We start from the raw sequence: 27,654 nt of genomic DNA on the forward strand, positions 1-27,654 counted from the left end.
CTACTTCCCGCGGCCATGGTATCACGATACAAGTGTTTCATATCGGTCGATATCGATAATTATTGATTTTTTTTTATGACCTATTTATATATTACATTTAAACAATTTTTTTTTTTTACTTAAACTTCCTCTAAATATAATCCCCTCAGTTATAAAGTCAGAAATGTCAACACAGTCACGGCTGTGCTCCAAAGGATGAGCGCGGCTAAGGTGGTAAAACAAGTTTGTGGTAGCCTATTACCAGTCGGGGACGACGGTCGTGCACCACATCGTATTTAAAATTCTAACACATTATTCTCTATGAGTGTACACACACGGCGGTGCCATTCAGCGCTCTTTCCGCGGCGCCCAGCAACAGCTCAGGACCTTGTTTAAAATCCTGCGCCACAGAGCGCCATTTACATAGTTGACATTTATTTGTCTCAAATCATCGTTAATGTATATTGACGTCACCCTGTGCTGCAATATACATTTAGCTTTACATTCATTCACAGAAATCTGCTGCTTGAATGAACATTGCTGATGTTATCGGATTTTCAGATGATATTCTCAATTGATTCAGTTAACGGACGCTCTGAGGTAAAGTGTTCAGACTGCAGACTTAGCAACGATTGTAGTACAGTACAATCATAACATAGTACAGATATTATCTTAATTCCATAATGTCCTTAAACATAACAATATATGCTGGCCATAAACTGAGAAAGTGCACGTCCGGTGTGCGATACCTAGAGTTGTCCATGCGGCTCGGCGCTGCACTTCTCGTCCGGTGTGCGTGTGCACTCCCTATGGTCACTCCCTACGTTGCTAGGTTACCAGAGAGTGAGTGCCTTTGGTTTATGCAACCAAACTTGCTTCGGAACCTCTGATTTCTTCCGACGAAGAAAAAAAAAAAAAATTGAACGTTACATCGAACGCATTTTTTATTGATATCGATTACGTGTCTATCGCGATACATATCGTTAGCGTTTTATTGCCCAGCCCTAGACCAACGCGTTTCTCTCAGCATCTGACAGAAGTGTCACCAGCTTGCACACGAGTCTTTCAAAACAAAAGAGGCATCAGAAAACCAGAGAATTACGTTTGTTCTTGTTTGTTTGACTGCACACAATGCGACCCGCTAAAAAAAACGGTCTTGCAACCCACCAGTTGAGAAACATTGACGTACGCTATACATCTACTGTTCGCCGTTCACTGTTGTTCTGCTGAAGCTCGTTCCCTGTACCTTTTCCACACTTGTTTGACTCACTCACAGCGGCATCAAGCTATGCCTTTGTTTTGAATAAGTGACTTCTAGTGGCGAAACTTACATACTGTGCCTTTAATGAAGAATGAGGAATAATCACCAACCTCTTTGTTCTTCAGTGTGTTCCATTCTGCAGTGTTCTGGATCTCTCCTGTTCTCACTGTCCTTCAATAAACTTTTTTCAATAAAAAAAGATTTCAGCTCTTCCTGATGGTTTGATGCTCGTCTTCACTTGTAGCTGATGGGAATATTCCAGCATTTATTGGTGAATTGCAGTGGGAGGAGCTTCACTGAAGGAGGAGGGGCTTCACTGAAGGAAGAGGAGCAGATCTGACAAAATCAAGAAGAAATCATTCAGAGCTAAATCGTGACTACAGATCAACCATGTCATGAAATGACTGGCACCTTGTAGATATTATTACCAATGCGAACATGATGGGATATCAACCATCGTTGCCTGCCCAACAATTAATTAAAACTACAAATAATCAGTTTCGACTATAAGTGGGCTACAAATAGCCGGGCTGACTATACGAGCTAGATCGTGTCTACGCACATACACATAGAACATGTCAAAGAAATGAAACCAAACACCTTGTAATCACAGTTGACTTTGCTTACATGATGGAATATCAAATATTTTGCAAGTTATTTTGGAAAAAATTACATGTAACCAGATTCAATGTTATTTTGGCTAGAAGTGGGTTATACATAGCTGGACTATATCGGGTCTATATTTAACAGAGAATGAGGGCTATTGCTTGCTTGCTTGCCACATTAAAGACCAAGACAGTTATAAATGTTTCTATCCCCATGAAATTCCCTCACAGAACAAAACGTACAAGTTTGAGATAATACATTCAATAACACTAGATTGTCAATCTAAAAATGAAACGTATGACAAAATCGTTAATGTTTGAATGATTTCATTTCATTCATTTTCCTCAGATGTTCGTTTTGTGCTGAACTAAATCAGTCAGAGTACAGACGCCAGAAAAGACGCACATTTGGGGCTTTATCTGATGAAATCCATTCAGAAATAACCTAAATGTTGCTGAAACAAACGGTGTAAAGTGTATTTTATGGATGTGTAAATAAATACGCGAAATATCTGAACTGCAGAACTTACCTCAGAATACACAACAAACGCGCTGACCGAGGAAGGAAACTACTGATGACGTCAGCGCGGTGATGCCACAAAAACGCGCCAAATTTGGCTAACTATTTACAAAATAGGACGCACAAAAATAACGCTAAAAGTTAATGTAAACAAAAATTAAATCAAAGTCATGTGTAGGTTGAAAAATTATTTATTAGACAGTTTATTTAACCTTCAGGGGGCCTTACGAACAATGTTGGCAATTTTTTTTTAATTACAAATAGTTTCCTTTATCTGAGAGGTACAAGACTTTTGTGACCTGAACACACACACGCACATTTTTTTTAACTCGATTAAATAATGTTAAGTGGTTGAAAGAACTGAATTGGTCTTTCGTGGACAAAAGTGGGCACATATGAAATGAATGGGAAATACAATCATTTAGAGACACTTTTTTTTTATGTCCAATAAAAATCAATAAATCCAACACAATGCAGTGATCATAAATGCACATAAATGAAGGGGTGAGCCTATACAGCACTCACACACAAGTATATTATTTTAAAGTGAAAAACATATTTTTCCACTTTAAAATAATGGTCCAGATCACTGGTAGTTCCTGCATAGTGACTATAGGCAACACTTGAGTAATTAGTTATGCATTTTATGACCAAGTAGAGAGTAAAAAAAGACAATTGCGTCTCAGACACTTTAATGCTGTGATTAGTAATTCTTTATAATTTGTCATAATTACCTGTTAGTTCATAATGATGCCAATCTCATTCAGTAATTACCTACCTAAGAAGGAACTATCTTAATCCTAAATTCGATATTACTCACTGATTAGTTAAGCTTGTTTCCATATTAATAGTAGTAGCTGAAGTGTTTGCTGAAGTAGCTGACTAACTACACATTAGTCCTGCATTACTTATTAATGACGGACCATTATTATAAAGTATTAGCGAAACGTTTTCAGGGTGATACAAGACCCGACTGCGAAACTTATTTGGTTTATTTTTAAGCTACAATATGTAAAAAAAAATTCCTAGGGGTTGTTGAGTTACAGTAGGTTATTCTGTGTTAGTTTGTCTGTATGAGACTAGCAGTAATCTAGATCAACATTAGAATAACATACTGATCATATCCTAACATTTCATCATGTTGAACTATATAACATTGATTAGTTGTGTGTACATTTGCTCACCTGTCTAATAAAGTACATGCAAGTGGCGTCCCTGCCAAGTCGAAGTTAGTCGCGGATGTTGAGCTCTCGCATCTCGAAAACACACGCTGATATTGATCCTCGTTTTGGTTCTCCTTTTGTCCCAAAGTCTGCTTGCAATTTCCTTGTTTGAACGAACAACAACAGCGTGAGCGAGCCGCTAGACGTAATGCAGATGTCGCCATGGTTACTATGGCAGTATGAGCGGAAACCAGGGACAACGCGGATATTACGTCATTGACAGGCGACAAGTGAACATGGAGGAGACATTATTTAAAATGGGAATTTCTCTGAAATTAAAAATCTTTGGGAACTTTTGGGATAATGTAAGTAACTGCAGGAAATGTATCACACTGTGCAAGTGATTTTTGGATATATTATTTAAAAAATCTTACATATTGTAGCTTTAATCAGCAAAGGTAAAGCATAAATATGAATTATTGTGGCACATGTGATTTTATACGTGCGTCAGGTTTCTCGCCAAGAAAGACTTTCACATATAGACGCCTGTGCATCCTCGCTCATGTCAAGTCAAGTCAAGTCATCTTCATTTATATAGCGCTTTTAACAATGTAGATTGCTTCAAAGCTGCTTTACAGAGATAAACGTATAATTTAAGGTAACAGATTGTTTTGGCTTCATAGCGGTTCCTGAATAATGTTATTTTCCAGCTAAAGTTAGTTTTGATTGATTCACTTTCATTGAAAGGATAATTTGTTATTAAATTAGAGGCCGCTAAGACGACACCGTTCTCTCTAAAAAGACTTTAAACGCGAACCTGTGAGAAACGCTGATGGCGCATCAAGAATTATTTCTATAGTTATGTACGTTTGAATATATGTGTCACGGTTCAGAAAGAGAGAGGACCCAAACGCAAATGCAGATAATGTCTCTTTAATAAACTCAGGAAATCCACAAAAGGGAACACAGGCAGCCAACAAGGCGATAACACAAACAGAAAATGTCTCTTCAAAATGTAAACGAGGAGGCTGGCGCACCGCCAGTAGCGGGGAAGCCCGGCGAGAACAGTGAGCGGGTCCAGGTGAGCGGTGGGCGCAACAGGCTACAGCAGACTCACGTCAGCTGTGTAGAGAAGGTTAGCGAAAACTTCACCAGACAACAACACGTTCCAGACAGGACACGACAGGACAGAAGGTAAGAGATCCAGTAACGTATGAGACATGATATAATAATCTGGCGGAGAACAAAGGGAAGAGGGAGACTAGAAATAGAGCGTCTCATCAGGGAAAAGGGCGTACAGGTGGAGAGAGAAGAGAGTGATGAGCAGAGGATATAGGGAGCAACTGGGAGTGATAACGAGAGGGTAATGAGTAGATGAGTGTGTGTGTGCGAGTCTAGAAGAAACAAACCACGAGAGGGAGACAGAGAGATAGAGAAGGAAAACCCGGTTCATGACAATATGTGCGCATGTTTGTAATTCTCTACAAACCAAGCCTAAACAAACTACTTGTCCTGCAACATGACATCATGACTTTGCGTAAACATACACGTCACTGCCAAACATGTTATCTGTACGCATTTTGAGCTATCCGCGTGTATGTCTACGCCGCGTGTATGTCTACGCCCTAGTATGGGTAGGTTTAGGATTAGTTGTGGGTGAGGGGTTAGGATTAGAAGTGCGGTTAGGATTAGGGAATCAGGTACTGGCTTCAACGAGGGGGGTAATAATTTGACGGAGTCAAAAATCTGTCATATGTTCTGAGCGAAACGAACCATCATCCCCGGATGTGATTCCGCGTGTATGTCTACGCCGAAACTAACCATATCCCCAGATGTGATTGAAAAACACGGCAAAAAGCGTGTATGCGTCTTGATAGCACGCCGAATGGAATACGAATTGGCGTGTCACACATACGCCATTTCATGAGATCAGTCTGTGTCCTGCCTACAGTATAAATTTGATACAGAATTGTATTTTATCACTACGGGGTAGATACTGCAGAGTGGTAAAGGGATCCTCCATAGGGAGAGGCTAGTTGGCACTTCAGCACTGCGTTGTCATCGGGTCCAGGCGAAGGTCCTTCATCAGATCTGGATCCGGCAGGCTGCGGGAAAACCTCGGGATAAACAAAGACACTAAAATTAGCGTAGACGTCCATCCTTCTTATGATGTAACGAGTACATCAGGATTTATGGGAAGTGTTCCCAGTTCCGGCTGACCTAATCTATGCAGCCTAACATTGAGTTATAGAAGTCTATAATGTGTTATGTGTATGCTAGGTCATAGAGATGTGTCTTTAATCCAGCTTTGAACTGACAGAGTGTGTCTGCTTCCCGGACAATGGTAGGAAGACTGTTCCAGAGTTTTGGTGCTAAATAGGAAAAGGATCTACCGCCAGCAGTCGATTTTGATATTCTAGGTATTATTAACTGGCTGGAGTTTTGAGATCGCAATAGACGTGAAGGACTGTAATGCGTTAAGAGCTCGCTCAAGCACTGCGGAGCTAAACCATTTAGTGCTTTGTAAGTGATCAGCAATATTAAAAAATGTATACGATGTTTAATAGGCAGCCAATGCAGTGTTGACAGAACGGGGCTAATATGGTCATACTTCCTGGTTCTGGTAAGAACTCGAGCGGCTGCTTTTTGAACTAGCTGTAGTTTGTTTATTAAGCGTGCAGGGCAACCACCCAGTAGAGCATTACCATAATCTAGCCTTGAGGTCATGAACGCATGAACTAACTGTTCCGCATTTGTCAATGAGAGCATATGGCGTAATTTAGATATATTTTTAAGATGGGAAAATGCGGTTTTACAGATACTAGACACGTGACTTTCAAATGAAAGATTGGTATCAAAGAGCACACCCAGGTTCATAACTCCTTATTCCTCGCAGTGCAATTACAGAATTGAGATGTCCTTCAAGATGGCTGACACTTATCGGTTTCAGGGTCACGGGCAGGAGGACGGAGGAATGAGGAAGCATCAGTTTGAGTATTGAGACGCTCCCTGACTGAAGGAAAAATGCGCTAGTGATGACGTCATCGCTGTGAGACGAAATCAAAGGCAGATTATCAAAACCATGCAAAACATCAATAAAACCAAACATATGGGCATTTCATGGATTTTATATCTAAAAAATAATGCTTTTATACATGTATATATATATAATACTTTGTGAAGCAAAAACAAAAAAGTAAAAACAACATTTTTTTTTTTTACTAACAAGATAGCAAAGCATATCCAGATAATAAAAGTGAAGGCCAGTTGCAAACCTACATGACAGTAAATCTTGCATCTTTTTTCTAAATACACGACAAGTGGAAGAACTAGTTCATTTAAAAACAACAATGAAGAACAAGTTAAAAATGCATCAGCCTCTTCTTCAGCTTTTTGAACACGAACAGTTTGAACCTGTAAATACCTTCAACTTTCATTAATAAAAGTGTAATAATAAATATTATACTACTATCATTTAAATCATGAAGCAAAATGATATGCAAGAATAAAACTAATAGATATTGTCCATCTTTGAGTTGATCTGAATCTCAGTAAAAACTGCTGGTCTTTAAGATGAACTTTATTCAATGTGACGTATTTAGATGATGTTTCTTTTGTTCTGTCGCTCTCGCTGTTGCTGGTTAGGACAGATTTATATTGAAGATATTTTATTACTTAACAGTATTATTGTGTCACGTTTGGTGAGGACACAGCATTAGACCTAAAGTGCTAGATCTGAAGATGATCTACTTGCTGTGATTGTTTTTTATATGACTGTGTAAAGCAGATGATTGAGTGAAACTCTTCCCACATGGAGTGCAGTGATACGGTTTCTCTCCAGTGTGGATCCTCTCGTGTGTTTTCACATGTTCTGACCGACGAAATCTCTTGTCGCAGTGTGAACACTTGTAGGGTTTCTCTCCAGTGTGGATCCTCTCGTGTGTTTTCACATGTTCTGACCGACGAAATCTCTTGTCGCAGTGTGAACACTTGTAGGGTTTCTCTCCAGTGTGGATCCTCTCGTGTTTTTTCAGGGTTCCTGACCGACTGAATTTCTGGTCGCAGTGTGAACACTTGTAAGGTTTCTCTCCAGTGTGGATCCTCTCGTGTGTTTTCAGGGTTCCTGACCGACTGAATCTCTGGTCGCAGTGTGAACACTTGTAAGGTTTCTCTCCAGTGTGAATTCTCTGGTGCAGTTTCAATTGTCCATTGGTAATAAAAGTCTTCTCACACTCAAAGCACAAGTGATTTCTTACACCAGTGTGTGTTGTCTGATGTGCTTTTAAATTCTGCAGCAGTGAAAAACTCTTTCCACACAAAGAACATGAATGTGGTTTCTCCTGTGAGTGAACTTTCATGTGTCTCCTCAGGGCTGAAGTCCTCAAAAATGTTTTACCACATTGATCACATTCATGCAGTTTATCTCCAGTGTGGATGATCATGTGTTTCTGAAGGTTTCCTTGATGTGTGAAACTCTTCCCACACTGATCACATGAGAACGGTTTCTCTCCAGTGTGGATCCTCATGTGAACCTTGAGACTCGGTTTGCGTGTGAAACTCTTTCCACACTGACTGCAGGTGAAACATTTCTTGTCTCTTCTTTTCAGTAAAGAAAGACTTTCAGTCTGTGAGTGAGTTTTTTCTCCAGTTTTGACATGATGATGTTTCTCCTCATTCTCCAGCATCACGTCTGAAATGATAGTTAAAAGACCCATGTTTCTGTAGCAAGGACTTTTACATATATTAGATCAATTTTAAAACTATACAACAGTGATACAATTCTGACAGTCTCTCAGAGAAATATAACATTTATTTTAATAAAAAACTGTAATTACTTACTAATTTAAAATGAACAATTAATTAGCCATTGTAATTTTTTCACTCAACATTGAATCAATCAACAATTTTCTCCTTTCAAAATAGAACCAATGAAGTTCATTCTCGTGTTACGCAGCACGTTTGAGTTTCTGCAAGAACCAATGAGAATCATTCTCGTGTTACGCAGCACTTTTGAGTTTCTGCAAGAACCAATGAGGTTCATTCTCGTGTTACGCAGCACGTTTGAGTTTCTGCAAGAACCAATGAGGATCATTCTAGTGTTACGCAGCACATTTGAGCTTCAGCAAGAACCAATGAGGTTCATTCTCGTGTTACGCAGCACGTTTGAGTTTCTGCAAGAACCAATGAAGTTCATTCTCGTGTTACGCAGCACGTTTGAGTTTCTGCAAGAACCAATGAGGTTCATTCTCGTGTTACGCAGCACGTTTGAGTTTCTGCAAGAACCAATGAGGATCATTCTCGTGTTACGCAGCACGTTTGAGCTTCAGCAAGAACCAATGAAGTTCATTCTCGTGTTACGCAGCACGTTTGAGTTTCTGCAAGAACCAATGAGGATCATTCTCGTGTTACGCAGCATGTTGAGTTTCTGCAAGAACCAATGAGGATCATTCTCGTGTTACGCAGCACGTTTGAGCTTCAGCAAGAACCAATGAAGTTCATTCTCGTGTTACGCATCACATTTGAGCTTCAGCAAGAACCAATGAGGTTCATTCTCGTGTTACGCAGCACGGTTGAGCTTCAGCAAGAACAAATGAGGTTCATTCTCGTGTTACGCAGAACGTTTGAGTTTCTGCAAGAACCAATGAAGTTCATTCTAGTGTTACGCATCACATTTGAGCTTCAGCAAGAACCAATGAGGTTCATTCTCATGTTACGCAGCACGGTTGAGCTTCAGCAAGAACCAATGAGGTTCATTCTCGTGTTACGCAGCACGTTTGAGTTTCTGCAAGAACCAATGAGGTTCATTCTCGTGTTACGCAGCACGTTTGAGTTTCTGCAAGAACCAATGAGGATCATTCTCGTGTTACGCAGCACGTTTGAGCTTCAGCAAGAACCAATGAAGTTCATTCTCGTGTTACGCAGCACGTTTGAGTTTCTGCAAGAACCAATGAGGATCATTCTCGTGTTACGCAGCACGTTTGAGTTTCTGCAAGAACCAATGAAGTTCATTCTCGTGTTACGCATCACGTTTGAGCTTCAGCAAGAACCAATGAGATTCATTCTCGTGTTACGCAGCACGTTTGAGTTTCTGCAAGAACCAATAAGGTTCATTCTCGTGTTACGCAGCACGTTTGAGTTTCTGCAAGAACCAATGACGATCATTCTCGTGTTACGCAGCACGTTTGAGCTTCTGCAAGAACCAATGAAGTTCATTCTCGTGTTACGCAGCACGTTTGAGCTTCTGCAAGAACCAATGAGGATCATTCTCGTGTTACGCAGCACGTTTGAGCTTCAGCAAGAACCAATGAAGTTCATTCTCGTGTTACGCAGCACGTTTGAGCTTCAGCAAGAACCAATGAGGTTCATTCTCGTGTTACGCAGCACGGTTGAGCTTCAGCAAGAACCAATGAGGTTCATTCTAGTGTTACGCAGCACGTTTGAGTTTCTGCAAGAACCAATGAGGTTCATTCTCGTGTTACGCAGCACGGTTGAGCTTCAGCAAGAACCAATGAGGTTCATTCTCGTGTTACGCAGAACGTTTGTGTTTCTGCAAGAACCAATGAAGTTCATTCTCGTGTTACGCATCACGTTTGAGCTTCAGCAAGAACCAATGAGATTCATTCTCGTGTTACGCAGCACGTTTGAGTTTCTGCAAGAACCAATGAGGTTCATTCTCGTGTTACGCAGCACGTTTGAGTTTCTGCAAGAACCAATGAGGATCATTCTCGTGTTACGCAGCACGTTTGAGCTTCTGCAAGAACCAATGAAGTTCATTCTCGTGTTACGCAGCACGTTTGAGTTTCAGCAAGAACCAATGAGGTTCATTCTCGTGTTACGCAGCACGTTTGAGTTTCTGCAAGAACCAATGAGGATCATTCTCGTGTTACGCAGCACGTTTGAGCTTCTGCAAGAACCAATGAAGTTCATTCTCGTGTTACGCAGCACGTTTGAGCTTCAGCAAGAACCAATGAGGTTCATTCTCGTGTTACGCAGCACGGTTGAGCTTCAGCAAGAACCAATGAGGTTCATTCTCGTGTTACGCAGAACGTTTGAGTTTCTACAAGAACCAATGAGGTTCATTCTCGTGTTACGCAGCACGTTTGAGTTTCTGCAAGAACCAATGAGGATCATTCTCGTGTTACGCAGCACGTTTGAGCTTCTGCAAGAACCAATGAAGTTCATTCTCGTGTTACGCAGCACGTTTGAGTTTCTGCAAGAACCAATGAGGTTCATTCTCGTGTTACGCAGCACGTTTGAGTTTCTGCAAGAACCAATGAGGATCATTCTCGTGTTACGCAGCACGTTTGAGCTTCTGCAAGAACCAATGAAGTTCATTCTCGTGTTACGCAGCACGTTTGAGCTTCAGCAAGAACCAATGAGGTTCATTCTCGTGTTACGCAGCACGTTTGAGCTTCAGCAAGAACCAATGAGGTTCATTCTCGTGTTACGCAGCACGGTTGAGCTTCAGCAAGAACCAATGAGGTTCATTCTCGTGTTACGCAGAACGTTTGAGTTTCTACAAGAACCAATGAAGTTAATTCTCGTGTTACGCAGCACGTTTGAGCTTCAGCAAGAACCAATGAAGTTCATTCTCGTGTTAAGCATCACGTTTGAGCTTCAGCAAGAACCAATGAGGTTCATTCTCGTGTTACGCAGCACGGTTGAGCTTCAGCAAGAACCAATGAGGTTCATTCTCGTGTTACGCAGAACGTTTGAGTTTCTGCAAGAACCAATGAGGTTCATTCTCGTGTTACGCAGCACGTTTGAGCTTCTGCAAGAACCAATGAGGTTCATTCTCGTGTTACGCAGAACGTTTGAGCTTCTGCAAGAACCAATGAGGTTCATTCTAGTGTTACGCATCACGTTTGATCTTCTGCAAGAACCAATGAGGTTCATTCTCGTGTTACGCAGAACGTTTGAGCTTCTGCAAGAACCAATGAGGTTCATTCTCGTGTTACGCATCACGTTTGAGTTTCTGCAAGAACCAATGAAGTTCATTCTCGTGTTACGCAGAACTTTGAGCTTCTGCAAGAACCAATGAGGTTCATTCTAGTGTTACGCATCACGTTTGAGCTTCTGCAAGAACCAATGAGGTTCATTCTTGTGTTACGCAGAACGTTTGAGCTTCTGCAAGAACCAATGAGGTTCATTCTAGTGTTACGCAGAACGTTTGAGCTTCTGCAATAACCAATGAGGTTCATTCTCGTGTTACGCAGCACGTTTGAGTTTCTGCAAGAACCAATGAGGTTCATTCTCGTGTTACGCAGAACGTTTGAGCTTCTGCAAGAACCAATGAGGTTCATTCTAGTGTTACGCAGCACAATTGAGCTTCAGCAAGAACCAATGAGGTTCATTCTCATGTTACGCAGAACGTTTGAGTTTCTGCAAGAACCAATGAGGTTCATTCTCGTGTTACGCATCACGTTTGAGTTTCTGCAAGAACCAATGAGGTTCATTCTCGTGTTACGCAGCACGTTTGAGCTTCAGCAAGAACCAATGAGGTTCATTCTAGTGTTACGCATCACGTTTGAGCTTCAGCAAGAACCAATGAGGTTCATTCTCGTGTTACGCAGCACGTTTTAGCTTCAGCAAGAACCAATGAGGTTCATTCTCGTGTTACGCATCACGTTTTAGCTTCAGCAAGAACCAATGAGGTTCATTCTAGTGTTACGCAGGACGTTTGAGTTTCTGCAAGAACCAATGTGGATCATTCTCATGTTACGCATCACGTTTGAGCTTCAGCAAGAACCAATGAGGTTCATTCTCGTGTTACGCAGCACGTTTTAGCTTCAGCAAGAACCAATGAGGTTCATTCTCGTGTTACGCATCACGTTTGAGCTTCTGCAAGAACCAATGAGGTTTATTCTAGTGTTACGCAGCATGTTTGAGTTTCTGCAAGAACCAATGAGGTTCATTCTCGTGTTACGCATCACGTTTGAGCTTCTGCAAGAACCAATGAGGTTTATTCTAGTGTTACGCAGCACGTTTGAGTTTCTCCAAGAACCAATGTGGATCATTCTCGTGTTACGCAGTACGTTTGAGCTTCAGCAAGAACCAATGAGGTTCATTCTCGTGTTACGCATCACGTTTGAGCTTCTGCAAGAACCAATGAGGTTTATTCTAGTGTTACGCAGCACGTTTGAGTTTCTCCAAGAACCAATGTGGATCATTCTCGTGTTACGCAGTACGTTTGAGCTTCAGCAAGAACCAATGAGGTTCATTCTAGTGTTACGCATCACGTTTGAGCTTCAGCAAGAACCAATGAGGTTCATTCTCGTGTTACGCAGCACGTTTTAGCTTCAGCAAGAACCAATGAGGTTCATTCTCGTGTTACGCATCACGTTTTAGCTTCAGCAAGAACCAATGAGGTTCATTCTAGTGTTACGCAGGACGTTTGAGTTTCTGCAAGAACCAATGTGGATCATTCTCATGTTACGCATCACGTTTGAGCTTCAGCAAGAACCAATGAGGTTCATTCTCGTGTTACGCAGCACGTTTTAGCTTCAGCAAGAACCAATGAGGTTCATTCTCGTGTTACGCATCACGTTTGAGCTTCTGCAAGAACCAATGAGGTTTATTCTAGTGTTACGCAGCATGTTTGAGTTTCTGCAAGAACCAATGAGGTTCACTCTCGTGTTACGCATCACGTTTGAGCTTCTGCAAGAACCAATGAGGTTCATTCTAGTGTTAAGCAGCACGTTTGAGTTTCTGCAAGAACCAATGAAGTTCATTCTCGTGTTACGCAGCACGTTTGAGCTTCAGCAAGAACCAATGAGGTTCATTCTCGTGTTACGCATCACGTTTGAGCTTCTGCAAGAACCAATGAGGTTCATTCTAGTGTTACGCAGCACAATTGAGCTTCAGCAAGAACCAATGAGGTTCATTCTCATGTTACGCAGAACGTTTGAGTTTCTGCAAGAACCAATGAGGTTCTAGGGATGGGACGAAATATCGTTTGACAAAATATCGCGATACAAAACGTGACGAAACGCATCGAGGTAAAAAAAAATGGATCGCGAAATAAAGATACATGGCACTGCTGCATGATTTGCGTAGTATATAAATAATTTAGTGTATTATATGTGTGTGTGTATGTATATGGGGAAGACATACAGTCTATGGTGACAGGCTGGCAGCACTATCTGCTGATCAAGCAGGGTAAAACTAAATGAAAAAATATATATATCCGGGGAACGGTGCGGCTGCGGTACGTCATCACGTCAAGACAGCGCTGCAACAACAACACTGCAGTCTAGAGCGAGCTAACAAATATTAGAATTAGCACCAACTGCCTTGCCCCCAAACAGCCGACCATGGAGTCAAATGAGGTCGAAATTGAGGACGCTCCGCCTGGATACAAGTCATATATGTCTGGCAGTATTTTGACTTTCTCATTAAAAAAGACAAAGACGGCAATAGAGTAACTCACCAACTCTACCTCCGTCAAGTCCGCGTGCAAAACAGATTGTGTGAGTGAGCCCGTTTCAGTTATGTGTGTGAGCGCGTTTCAGTTGTGTGTGTGTGAGCATTTCAGTTGTCTGTGTGTGTGAGCAGTTGTGTGTGTGATTTCAGATTGTGCGAGTGAGCCCGTTTCAGTTGTGTGTGTGTGAGCATTTCAGTTGTGTGTGTGTGTGTGTGTGTGTGTGAGCGGTGAGCGCGTTTCAGTTGTGTGTGAGCGCGTTTCAGTTGTGTGTGTGTGAGCGCGTTTCAGTTGTGTGTGTTTGGCCAGTTAGGCCTTGTGTTTCCCTGTGTGCAGCTGAAACAAAAATAAATAAGTTGTTGTTATACAGTAATATTTTTTTCTTTTTTTCCCTTTTTTGATATCGTATCGTGACGTATCGTATCGTGACCCTGGCATATCGAGGTGCATCGTATCGTGAGTTTAAGTGTATCGTCCCATCCCTATGAGGTTCATTCTCGTGTTACGCATCACGTTTGAGTTTCTGCAAGAACCAATGAGGTTCATTCTCGTGTTACGCAGCACGTTTGAGCTTCAGCAAGAACCAATGAGGTTCATTCTCGTGTTACGCATCACGTTTGAGTTTCTGCAAGAACCAATGAGGATCATTCTCGTGTTACGCAGCACGTTTGAGCTTCTGCAAGAACCAATGAGGTTCATTCTCGTGTTACGCATCACGTTTGAGCTTCAGCAAGAACCAATGAAGTTCATTCTAGTGTTACGCATCACATTTGAGCTTCAGCAAGAACCAATGAAGTTCATTCTAGTGTTACGCAGCACGTTTGAGATTCTGCAAGAACCAATGAGGATCATTCTCGTGTTACGCAGCACGTTTGAGCTTCTGCAAGAACCAATGAGGATCATTCTCGTGTTACGCAGCACGTTTGAGCTTCTGCAAGAACCAATGAGGTTCATTCTCGTGTTACGCAGTACGTTTGAGCTTCAGCAAGAACCAATGAGGTTCATTCTAGTGTTACGCAGCACGTTTGATCTTCAGCAAGAACCAATGAGGTTCATTCTAGTGTTACGCATCACGTTTGAGCTTCTGCAAGAACCAATGAGGTTTATTCTCGTGTTACGCATCACGTTTGAGCTTCTGCAAGAACCAATGAGGTTCATTCTAGTGTTACGCAGCACAATTGAGCTTCAGCAAGAACCAATGAGGTTCATTCTCATGTTACGCAGAACGTTTGAGTTTCTGCAAGAACCAATGAGGTTCATTCTCGTGTTACGCATCACGTTTGAGTTTCTGCAAGAACCAATGAGGTTCATTCTCGTGTTACGCAGCACGTTTGAGCTTCAGCAAGAACCAATGAGGTTAATTCTCGTGTTACGCATCACGTTTGAATTTCTGCAAGAACCAATGAAGTTTATTCTAGTGTTACGCAGCACGTTTGAGCTTCTGCAAGAACTAATGAGGTTCATTCTCGTGTTAAGCATCACGTTTGAGTTTCTGCAAGAACCAATGAGGTTCATTCTAGTGTTACGCAGCACGTTTGAGTTTCTGCAAGAACCAATGAGGTTCATTCTCGTGTTACGCACGCAGCACGTTTGAGCTTCAGCAAGAACCAATGAGGTTCATTCTTGTGTTACGCATCACGTTTGAGTTTCTGCAAGAACCAATGAGGTTCATTCTCGTGTTACACAGAACGTTTGAGCTTCTGCAAGAACCAATGAGGATCATTCTCGTGTTACGCAGCACGTTTGAGCTTCTGCAAGAACCACTGAGGTTCATTCTCGTGTTACGCAGTACGTTTGAGCTTCAGCAAGAACCAATGAGGTTCATTCTAGTGTTACGCATCACGTTTGAGCTTCTGCAAGAACCAATGAGGTTCATTCTAGTGTTACGCAGCACGTTTGAGTTTCTGCAAAAACCAATGAGGTTCATTCTCGTGTTACGCAGCACGTTTGAGCTTCAGCAAGAACCAATGAGGTTCATTCTCGTGTTACGCATCACGTTTGAGCTTCTGCAAGAACCAATGAGGTTCATTCTAGTGTTACGCAGCACAATTGAGCTTCAGCAAGAACCAATGAGGTTCATTCTCATGTTACGCAGAACGTTTGAGTTTCTGCAAGAACCAATGAGGTTCATTCCAGTGTTACGCAGCACGTTTGAGTTTCTACAAGAACCAATGAGGTTCATTCTCGTTTTACGCACGCAGCACGTTTGAGCTTCAGCAAGAACCAATGAGGTTCATTCTTGTGTTACGCATCACGTTTGAGTTTCTGCAAGAACCAATGAGGTTCATTCTCGTGTTACACAGAACGTTTAAGCTTCTGCAAGAACCAATGAGGATCATTCTCGTGTTACGCAGCACGTTTGAGCTTCTGCAAGAACCAATGAGGTTCATTCTCGTGTTACGCAGTACGTTTGAGCTTCAGCAAGAACCAATGAGGTTCATTCTAGTGTTACGCAGCACGTTTGAGTTTCTGCAAGAACCAATGAGGTTAATTTTCGTGTTACGCAGCACGTTTGAGCTTCTGCAAGAACCAATGAGGTTCATTCTAGTGTTACGCAGCACGTTTGAGTTTCTGCAAGAACCAATGAGGTTCATTCTCGTGTTACGCACGCAGCACGTTTGAGCTTCAGCAAGAACCAATGAGGTTCATTCTTGTGTTACGCATCACGTTTGAGTTTCTGCAAGAACCAATGAGGTTCATTCTCGTGTTACACAGAACGTTTGAGCTTCTGCAAGAACCAATGAGGATCATTCTCGTGTTACGCAGCACGTTTGAGCTTCTGCAAGAACCAATGAGGTTCATTCTCGTGTTACGCAGAACGTTTGAGCTTCAGCAAGAACCAATGAGGATCATTCTCGTGTTACGCAGCACGTTTGAGCTTCAGCAAGAACCAATGAGGTTCATTCTCGTGTTACGCAGTACGTTTGAGCTTCAGCAAGAACCAATGAGGATCATTCTCGTGTTACGCAGCACGTTTGAGCTTCAGCAAGAACCAATGAGGATCATTCTCGTGTTACGCAGTACGTTTGAGCTTCAGCAAGAACCAATGAGGTTCATTCTCGTGTTACGCAGCACGTTTGAGCTTCAGCAAGAACCAATGAGGTTACTTCTCGTGTTACGCAGTACGTTTGAGCTTCAGCAAGAACCAATGAGGTTCATTCTGGTGTTACGCATCACGTTTGAGCTTCTGCAAGAACCAATGAGGTTACTTCTCGTGTTACGCAGTACGTTTGAGCTTCAGCAAGAACCAATGAGGTTCATTCTCGTGTTACGCAGCACGTTTACATTTATTCATTTAGCAGACGCTTTTATCCAAAGCGACTTACAAATGAGTAACAATAGAAGCAATTAAACTAGCAGTAGGCCAACAGTATGTAAGTGCTATGACCCTTCACAGTACAATCCAATGCAACTATTTAAAAAAAAATTTGCCAGTGCAATTTTGTGAGGAGAGGAGTGACGTGTGCTCTCTTCGGCTCGTTGAAGACCACTCTAGCTGCAGCATTCTGGATCAGTTACAGAGGTTTGACAGTGCAAGCTGGGAGACCAGCCAGGAGAGCATTACAATAGTCCAGTCTGGATAGAACAAGCGCCATTTGATCTACAAACACTAAATCTGATGAACTGCTTTATAACCTTAATGTTCTTCAGCCTCACTAATGAAAAATCAGGAATAAACACCAACCTCTTTGTTTTTCAGTGTGTTTCATTCTGCAGTGTTCTGGATCTCTCCTGTTCTCACTGTCCTTCAATAAACTCTGTCTTTGCAGATTTCAGCTCTTCCTGGTGGTTTGATGCTCGTCTTCACTTGTAGCTGATGGGAATATTCCAGCATTTATTGGTGAATTGATGTGAGCATTAGTAAAATAATGATAATTGTATTAAAAATCTGTCATCTGTAATCTGTCCAGATGAAATCAGTTAGTGGGTTTGTTTGTATACCATTTTACACATTTTAAATATTTATGTTCACCTTTCCATCTAGTAAAGTCATTTTCAAGTAAATTAATTGCAAAGTGTTTTATACTAATTCACAAACTCTATCTCTTTTTATTTCTAAGAATTTCATCCACATATTTAAATTCTTAGATTTATCTTACCTCTCATTAATATATAGGCAAATAAAAATACCAAATGTAAACAATGTAGCTAAGTATAAAAATGAAAGAATAAATAGAAATAAAATGTGCAAATTTGCAAGTACTAGGGCTGTAACGATACACCAAACCCACGATTCGGTTCGTATCACGATTTTTGACCCACGATTCGGTTCGTATCACGATTTTTTTTTGGGGGATAAAAAAAAAGAATCCATGTTTTCTGTGCTGATGCAGTGGTGACGCGTTTATGTTGTAAGGGTGGCGCTGCCAATAAAGCACCTAAAAGCTGTCAAAGAACCGGTAAAAATAATAATTATGAATATGTCAAATATAGCAAGGACACATTTTAATTGTTTATTAATAAACTAGTGTTTTATGTGTCGGCTGCAAAGATGAAGGTGACATTGCTGACTCGCAATATTCGCAGTAGTGAACGCGCCATTTGCACCAGAGAAATGCACATTTCGGATTACATAGTTTTCTTGCGTTTTGAATTGTTCTGTTTAAAAGTATGATTTCAAGCATTCTGTAGATAATAGATTTATTTCTCAGGTCTGTGAGGAAAGTAGGCTATGCGGAGTTTCTGTTCATTTATGAGAGCAGCGCCGGCGGCTCCGTGTCGTGATATCTAGTGCTTTACTTATTATTTATTAAATCCAGGCAATTGATGAAACATTGATTAAAATTAAGATACAATTAATACAAAACGAAATTCACTTTAAAGAAAGGCTTTGTGCTTTCTGTTTGAGGTCTTTCAAGTTTTAAAGCAGTCCGAGAACTGTCACGTCCATAACATTGTTTTTTCCTCGTAAATGCGAACACAAAAAATAAAATAAAATGAATATTTTATGTTCTGTGGAGAGCATATAGCTTGGAGAGCTACATTAGTAGCATAAGCTACAGGATAGTCTTTCAAAACATGACCTGCGTGAAAGAGAAAGAAAAATAATGCGTCATCATAGGCCTACCCAGCACTTCTAAAAAAGCACTTCCGAATGCGTCTCTGTCCCCAGCACATTTCAAACCAAACTGACGCCCATGGTCTTGTCGAATACACGATTGCCATCCTTTATCTCCACCGGGTAGCCGAAATGTTGCCATACTGCTGACTTAAATGAGGAGGGAGGGTCCGCAATCTCTGGGTTAGTTGCCATGTTTCCACGCGCTCTTCAACTAGCTCAACTTTTGCAGACAGGCGTCACATGATTGGAAAGGTAGTCACGGGGTGTGTCGCGATTCTCCCTTATCACACCGCGACACAGGATCGTGGATCTGAGTGTCGCGATTTCGGTTTCATATCGCGTATCGTTACAGCCCTAGCAAGTACCACTAAATAAAACACCAACTTGACAACTTTTTTGGTTTATTGTCTCAGTTTTTGTTTTTTAAGTGAAACATGGTTCATCACAGATAAATGAAATAAATGCTGTAATGAAACTTACCTATATCTTGTAGATGTCACAGTACCTGATAGTGATGTTTGCTCAAGTCTGTTGACAACAAAATGAGCTTAATGTGGCAATTTACAGATCTGAAGACATCAGCATAATGAATGAAATGAAAACAAGATCTATTGACATGAAATAAAGAGGCTTTTCAGCTGATCCGATAATGAGCCATAGACTATCAACACTCATTCAACAAGCCATTCATGATCAGCAGATCATCTCACTTTAAGTGAATAAAAAATATATTGTTTGAGTCAGAATACATGCTGAAAGCCTATAAAAGTACTGTAATATCACTATTATTTCTCAAATTATACAGAAAAAATCAGTAATATAAATTCAGGGCTACCAACTTTTGAGCTTAGCTTGGAGTGAGAATTATGGAAGGGGGGGGGGGGGATACATTACACTTATTGTAATGAAAAAGCCTTGCATTACAATAAGTGTATTATGATAGTCAATTTGGTAATTCAACTGAATTTTAGTGACAAAATGTTACAATGTTTACATGGTACAATGACTGGTGGGCTACTGTTTTTATTATTGCTTGACAAATTTCACGATTTCAATTTGTGTGATTCAATATCAATTATGTATGCGGATAATGAGCTACATTTCGTTAAGTTGCACTGTATCTTTCAACATACATATTGTTCAGTATGACTATAAGTTAACTGCTATTATTCTGTATCATTATTTCTCAAATCGTGTTTATTTACTATTAACTAGTTATATATACTGTAGTATAATCGGTTCACGTGCTGCTTGAACTGTGTCGTCACATTCACAAGCGCCAAAAAAACGGTATTTATTGTTTGAGTTTCGTAATAAAATTGATAGAATCTGAGAGAGAGCTTGTCTGTCGGTGTCACTGTTTTTTGATTCGCGATTTTTCTCTGAGTTAGAAAGTGTAAAAAGTGTCGCGTGAGAGTTGGCTCTGGCAGCCAAGACACTAAGAACACATCATATCATTGTAATTTGTCCATATAATCGAAATATAGTTCGATGTTCTAATACATACATTCATAACAATAAAGTTAGTTCACTAGCTTAACGTTACCGGTTTGTATGTGAATCATCATCAGCTCGTCTGTTCTTCTCAGACACACAAATAGCGTCGAAACCCGATGAAAACCTTTCAGATGACCCTGTAGAATGATGAGTGTAAAGTTTAAACGGTGTAAAGAGGTGAATATGAAATATTACGCGAAATGGCGTCAATTGCTCATCTCAGCAGACTGACTGAAAAGGGAGCGCGCGAATGATGTCGTCATCGCCGAGCCGGTAGACTTTCAAAAACGCGCCAAATTCCGTTTAAAACTGCAAACCATCTATTAAACATATCAAACTAAAATAAGGATGTCTCATAGCTTTTAGATGTAACTAAAATTCCGGAATCATTTATTATTAATGCAAGAATGTGTGTGTGTGTGTCATGTATATATTGGCCTATATATACGTAGGCTACACACAAACATAAGAGATACATATTACATAAAAAATGTTTTTTTACATTTAACTTATAAGCATAATGATATAATTGAAATCATGAAGACAACGTATATACACAAATAAAACTGATATATTTTAGACAGTGGAATAAATTGCCAACAGAGCTGACCACATGTGTAAATTAAATAAAAAATCACAACGGGCCAAAAAATGGCTTCTTTTAAAACAAACATGTTTACATAATGTATTGTAATTGATATGTATGTGAGATTGTATTTGTAAATGTTGTGAAATGAATGAAAGGTGTGATCATTGTTGTGCTGTTTTTGGGATAAATGTATTATTGACATGTGTATTTTTTTTTTTTTTTTTTTTTTGTAAGACTGTTGACATCAGCCTGCCCAGGGACTACAGGTGAAAATTAGCACAAGTGCTACAACCTGGTATAATGCATCTCTCCTTTTTAAGGTTAATGTATATTTTACATTGTCCCTGTTTAAATAAAAAATACACACAAATAAAACTTTTCATTCACTAATAATTGCATACACTATTCATTTATGTGCACATTTGAACTTCTCAAAAAAAAAATATCACAATCACTCCAAAATATGTGACAATTTGCACAAGCTGCGCTTCTTTACGTGCGGTTTAGCCTTTCGCTTAGCGGCATTCGAAGGATCTGTTCGCTTCGGCGCCATCATAATTCAAGTCAGTCAGCTGCAGAAATGCAGGTTTGCATTTACAAACACTCTAAAAAATTATTCAGTGGCTTAGTAAAAATCAAAGTAATTAACATACCAAAATAATTTACTAAAAATCCAACAGTTAATTTAGTCTAAAATGTACTATTATATATTAAAAACATTTCACTAAAAGAATTAAGTATTTGACTAACCAATTTTTTTTTTATAATACACTTTATATATGTGTGAAATTTCTATCAAAATATTTGAGAATTAAACCGAACAATATTATTAATATATTTAGCACTCTTAAGAAATTGAGTAAGTTTACTCAATTAAAACAATGCACCCCTCCACCCTCGACATGAGGACAACTCAACGGTTGAGTGAGCGCGGGCTGTTTCTCTCCAGAACTTTCTCTTCTTCTCTTCTCAGCGTTGCAGAATTGGTGCATTTCCTCTGTGAAATTCAGGTGTGTGTTTTGTTTTATCTATAAAATCATTACTGTGCTTTAACTCATTTTATTTAATCCAAAACAACATACTGGTGACGCAATGTGAGTCACCTAAACGAGTGTCACGTCTGTATTTTCGCCAATTGAAATGCATGCCTTGCATAAAAAACATGACTTTATTCCTAAAGATAATGAATATAATTAATTTAGATTAAAAAAAAAGTCCTTTAGAACTGTGCACTGTTTGTTTATTGGCAGGTTATGGAGTCAGTCGCGTCGCAGCATCTTTCGGCTGTGAGTGAAACGCAGGACGGCGGTCTGAAGTTCGAAGTTCGCCCGTAGAGCGCGAGTCCATCTCCGGCAGGAGAACCCATATCATATAATAAAGGCTAGATGTCTCGTCCGCGCTGCTGGCCAATGGAGGTCGATGTCCGCACACGGCGGTCATCTTGCCACAGTCAGCTCGCTCACTCGTAACATTGTTTTAATGGTGCATGTACTTTTTAAATAACCATAACTTACTCAATTTTCTACCGATTTTCAAACGGGTTGGTTTGTTATAAACATCAGAGATGTAGTTATGACACTGCATACGTATGAATAATTATAATATTATATATTTCAACATGTTCAAGCATCCAGAATTATAGCCACGTTAATAACGTTTGTAAGAAACCAAACCGTTTGTAAATCCGTCAAGACTTCAGCGAGTTAAGAGTATTTGTGTTCGTGCAGATCACTCACCTTAGAGAAAGCTTGCCTGTGACAAGATGGCCACCGGGTGATGCCGTTCGAGACTCCGCCGTAAGACATCTAGCCTTTATAGAGTGCCGAAGTTATGACGTCACTTTGTAGGCCAAAACGCGGAAGTGAGTTATTATTTTAGCACTTCCGGTTCCCTCGCCCTAAAGTCTATGGGTTTTTTGAATGGGTTTTTGCTAAATCGCCTGAAATAAGGTCTGTGGTTAACAAAGCCTCTAAATATTTTCACGTTTTGATCTATGACATAAAACACACCAGTTATAACCTGCTTGTAATTTTTTAAAACTTTATTGTGACTTAAAAACGGTGGTTGCTAACAAGTTGCTAAAAGGGACTACATCCTTTGGCGGGGACTTTAGACGTCATCAATACTAACCCGCGTTTCAGCCTCACGTTCTTTATTTCTGTGGAGAGACTGTTCGACAATGGTGTTTTGTTTTGTCCCGAGATGCAACCACAAGTGAACCAGCATCTAAGCTGCACTGTACATGTCCAGATTTATAGTGGTTCTCTCGTCGATCTATGGCCTTTCTGTCTAAGAAAAAGGACATACGATTGGAAATTGATACGGCCATAGCTAACGTTAGTGCTTCTGAGATGGTAAAAGCGCGTTTTTTTCTGGCGAATTAGCAAATGGTATGCAAAACTACAATCAAACATAATACAGTGAAAGATCATTTTTATTAAAGTTTATTTGGGGCACAATGATCAGGCATAATAATCGTAATCACAAAGAAAATAATATTAAGGTTTATATAAACTAACAAAATAATAAACGAATAAATAAAACATTAACAAAAGATAACAAAAATCTCAGAGAGGCACGCATAAACAAAATTAGTTTCTAAAATTTTTTGGGGAAAAACGAATGGGTAATATTTCTCATGAAAAGGTGGATAAGTGTTCATACCATTCATTCACAGCGCAGATCATAATGAGCGAGAGTGTTTTTTAAATAAAGTTTGAGGAAGCTTGATGATGACGTTGATCCGCGACCACCTACAGTGGTGTGCTGTAGTCCGTTTATAGCCTACCGTTAGCATTTTATATCTGACGGCTTTATTTAGGCTTCAAAATGTATACATTTTGGATTAACTTGTAAAGATTATATTGATAGACAAAACGTGTAAGGGTCACAACTCTTTGTTGAACACAGATCTTATTTTTGGCGATTTTCCAAAAGTCTATGGGGAAAATGCATAGCTTTTCGATCGAGGGAACCCATGCGCCGCTAACTTCCGGGTTGGCCTACAAAGTGACGTCATTACTTCGGCACTCTATTATGTATATCTATGGGAGAACCAGCGCTGATCCGGTGGAAATTGACCCATGGCTAAGCCACGCCCCCTCCACTCACTCGGACACTCGGGCGCTGGCAGCTGTCACAGTAGGAGACATTTCACAGGAGGCAATTGATGATTTTTGGAGACAGAAAGATTATATATCATCTCGAAGTCACCAAAAACGCCTTAACTATGCATTGGACGGTTATATTAATAATTTTATTGTTGAGAAGGTCGATGAAAAGCTTCAGCTCCAGGCAAAAATTTACAGGTCAGTGTAAACGTGATAAACCGCAAAAAAACACACAAAAAAACACAAAGTTCCCCAGTTGTTTTGGTAGAAATTTGTCTAAAATGTTGTGCTTCAATATGTAATTAATGGTTCATAATCAAATAAAATATGTACAGGTCTAAGTTGCATACGTTTCAGGACACGCCTTTTTACCAAGAGTAGCCTACTGTTACAGGGTATCCTGTTGTACTGTTTAGTCAGCAGCTCCACCTTGTGGAGAACTTGGGTATGTTAACATGTAACAGGAAGCAGCAGTTGTTGTGCTGTGTGGGCATGTGAGTTCTGCAAGATATAAATACACGTATCTTAACCCGCTGTATGTGTAGTTTTCGAGCAGAGTTTGATGATTACTTGCTGGCGACCGGACTATGTGAGAAAGATGCGGACGTGCAAGCGGCAACACTGAGACGGCTAATGGGCAGTGAGTGCCGACACTTATACAAGCACAACCTGGGTCTCACACAAGACCAGCAGAAAGATATATTGGAAGCACTTAAAGGCTACTTTACACCAATTAAAAATGTCATCTTCGAGAGGTACGTCTTTGGAAATCTTAGACAAGAGGAGGGTGAGACTATTGATGCATTTGTTACGAGACTGAGAGAAAAATCGGCAACATGTGAATGTGGAACCTTAAGAGACCAGCTTATAAGAGACAGGCTTGTTCTTGGAATAACTGATGCCGCCTGCTGGGGAAAGCCTTAATGTGGCAGAGGGACAGCGACGGCGGGCCATTTGAGCAGACCATCAAACCTGCACAGAGCATGAGAGGGACAGGCAAGTGCAGGTACTGTGGAACTCAACACAGACGTGGGCGGGACCAGTGCCCCGCTTTTGGGAAAACATGCCGCTCGTGCGGCACCCCCAATCACTTCACTAAAGTGTGCATGAAAAGAGGCCAAAACACACGCCAGTTGCACAATATGGACGGCCCCTCTGAAGAGGACCAAGATGATGATGGCGGCAACTAAATCTACACAGCAATGAGCATAGGAGTAGTGAACACACAGGGTAAGAAGTGGTTTGTCAACCTCCCACTGCAGAATGGGCCCCAGAGGTGCCAGCTCGACTCTGGAGCAACTTGCAACGTGATGAGCATTAAGGACAAAATGACACTATCGCCCACGACGGCTCTTCAGCCTAGTCTCACCAGACTGAAACTTTACAACAGTGCTTGGATGAACTCAATGGGCCTGTTCAGTACTCAGTGCGTCATTAGAGGCAAGAGACACAAACTTGACTTTGAAATCAAGAAATACGACCAGAGGCCACTGCTTTCGAGTTCTACATGCGAGGATCTCTGTCTGATACGGTTCACTATTCCAGAGGAGCTGAATAGTGTAGACCACATCAAGTTGAGCATGCTGTCTAAAGAGGGCTTAATCAGCACGTACCATGATGTCTTCAACGGCCCCATTGACTCCCTGCCTGGCGACCCACACTTTGAGCTGGACAGCACTGTGGTCCCTGTGCAGTGCGCTCCCAGAAACGTACCAGTGGCCCTCAAAGCAGCCGGTGAAGCGCAATTGGACCAGTATGAAAGAGATGGGTACTTAGTCACAGTCACACAACCCACTGACTGGATAAGTAATCTGGTCATAGTGAAGAAGCCAGAGAAACTTAGGCTCTGCATTGACCCCAGACCCCTGAACCGAGCTCTCAAGCGGTCCCATTACCTCATGCCCACCTTAGACGATGTGCTGTACAAACTGCCAAAAGCACGTATCTTCAAGCTGGTGGACGCGTTTCTACAGTGCCGCCTGGATGAGGAGAGCAGCCTGATGACTGCATTTTGGACGCCGTGGGGCAGGAAACGCTGGCTGAAACTCCCTTCCGGCGTGTCGGTTGCGCCAGAGCTGTATCAGAGGAAGCAGCAGGAGCTCCTGGTGGGCTTGAAAGGAATTGAGCCTATAGCTGACGACATCTTAATTGTGGGCTGTGGCGACACAGAGGAAGAAGCCATTGGAGACCATGATGCAAACCTCACCGCACTGATGGACAGATGCAGAGAAGTAAAATTGAGGCTGAGTCTGAAGAAACTGCAATTTCGAGTTAAGGAAGTCCGCTTTCACGGCCACGTCCTCTCGGCCGAGGGCCTCAAAGCCGACCCTGACAAGGTCAGAGCAGTTCTGGACATGCCTAACCCCACAGACACTAAAGGCGTGCAGCGTTTTGTGGGGTTTGTGAACTATCTGTCCAAGTTCATGACGCGGTTATCAGAGGTCTGTGAACCACTGAGGAGGCTGTTCGATAAAGATGTACAGTGGCACTGGCTGCCAAAACACGACACGGCCATGAAGGAGATCAAGACGCTGATTACAGCTGTACCTGTTTTGAGATATTGTGACATTAACAGGCCGGTCACCATACAGAGTGACTCCAGCCAGACAGGCCTGGGCTGCTGCTTGCTGCAGGAAGGGCAGACAGTTGCATTTGCATCCCGTGCATTGTCCCAAACAGAGCAAAATTATGCTCATATAGAAAAAGAATGCCTGAGCATTGTGTTTGCCTGTCAGCGATTCCACTACTACCTGTATGGGAGAGGTGATGTTACAGCAGAGACAGATCACCGCCCGTTGGTGTCCATCTTCATTGAGCCCCTCCTCAGTGCACCAAAGCGTCTCCAGAGCATGCTCCTTACGCTTCAGAACTACTGCCTCAAAGTGGTGTACAAGCCAGGCCCGGAAATGTACATCAGTGACACGCTCAGCAGAGCTGCTACCCCACCACAGAGCACAGACACACAGTACAGGCGGGAAATGGTCTGCAGCCTGCAGCAGGAACAGTACGACACCGCAGCAATTGACCGTTCGCAAAACCCCGCCCTCGACCGGTTCTCGTCCTATCCTAGCTCAGCAACTGTAACTAAGGAGAAGGACCTCCGTCAAACATTCCGATTTCAGCAAGATAGTGAAACGATGCGCCTATGGCAGTGAGGTCTGCACGGGCTTGCTGTATTTTATGATTGCTTGCAACAATAATAAAAAAATAGGCTACATGTACAAACACCGTTTCACTACGGCACTGCGGCCCCTCATCAGTCAGCAAACAAGAGAGAAAAAAGAGAAAAAGCACAGACTTACTAATTACGAAACTTAGATGTGGTTGAACAGGTACACAGACACAAATTCCTCTGGAACTCAAACATTAAACTTCAAAACAAAGTTCGCGCAGTTGCACAACTATTTACACAAATATATCCTTCTCAGTCGGCTACGAGTTATGAATG

At 41.2% G+C, this 27,654-nt stretch overlaps 1 protein-coding gene across 4 annotated transcripts in view; it reads right to left on the reverse strand.

Moving 5' to 3' along the window:
* The window catches only part of LOC306988173 (uncharacterized protein), a 75,548-nt gene that overhangs the window by 30,701 nt on the left and 17,193 nt on the right, over positions 1-27,654 (reverse strand). The window contains exon 1 of one of the 4 annotated variants that reach the window (XM_079592983.1): positions 17,634-17,758. The exons of the other annotated variants lie outside the window; for them this stretch is intronic. Coding sequence (XP_079449109.1) covers positions 17,634-17,658 — 25 coding nt within the window. The 5' untranslated portion in view covers positions 17,659-17,758. Of the gene's footprint in view, positions 1-17,633; positions 17,759-27,654 lie in introns of those variants that run through there. 4 annotated transcript variants of the gene reach the window in all.

Source organism: Phoxinus phoxinus (genome assembly GCF_949152265.1).
Source record: "Phoxinus phoxinus genome assembly, chromosome: 20".
NCBI lineage: Eukaryota > Metazoa > Chordata > Actinopteri > Cypriniformes > Leuciscidae > Phoxinus > Phoxinus phoxinus.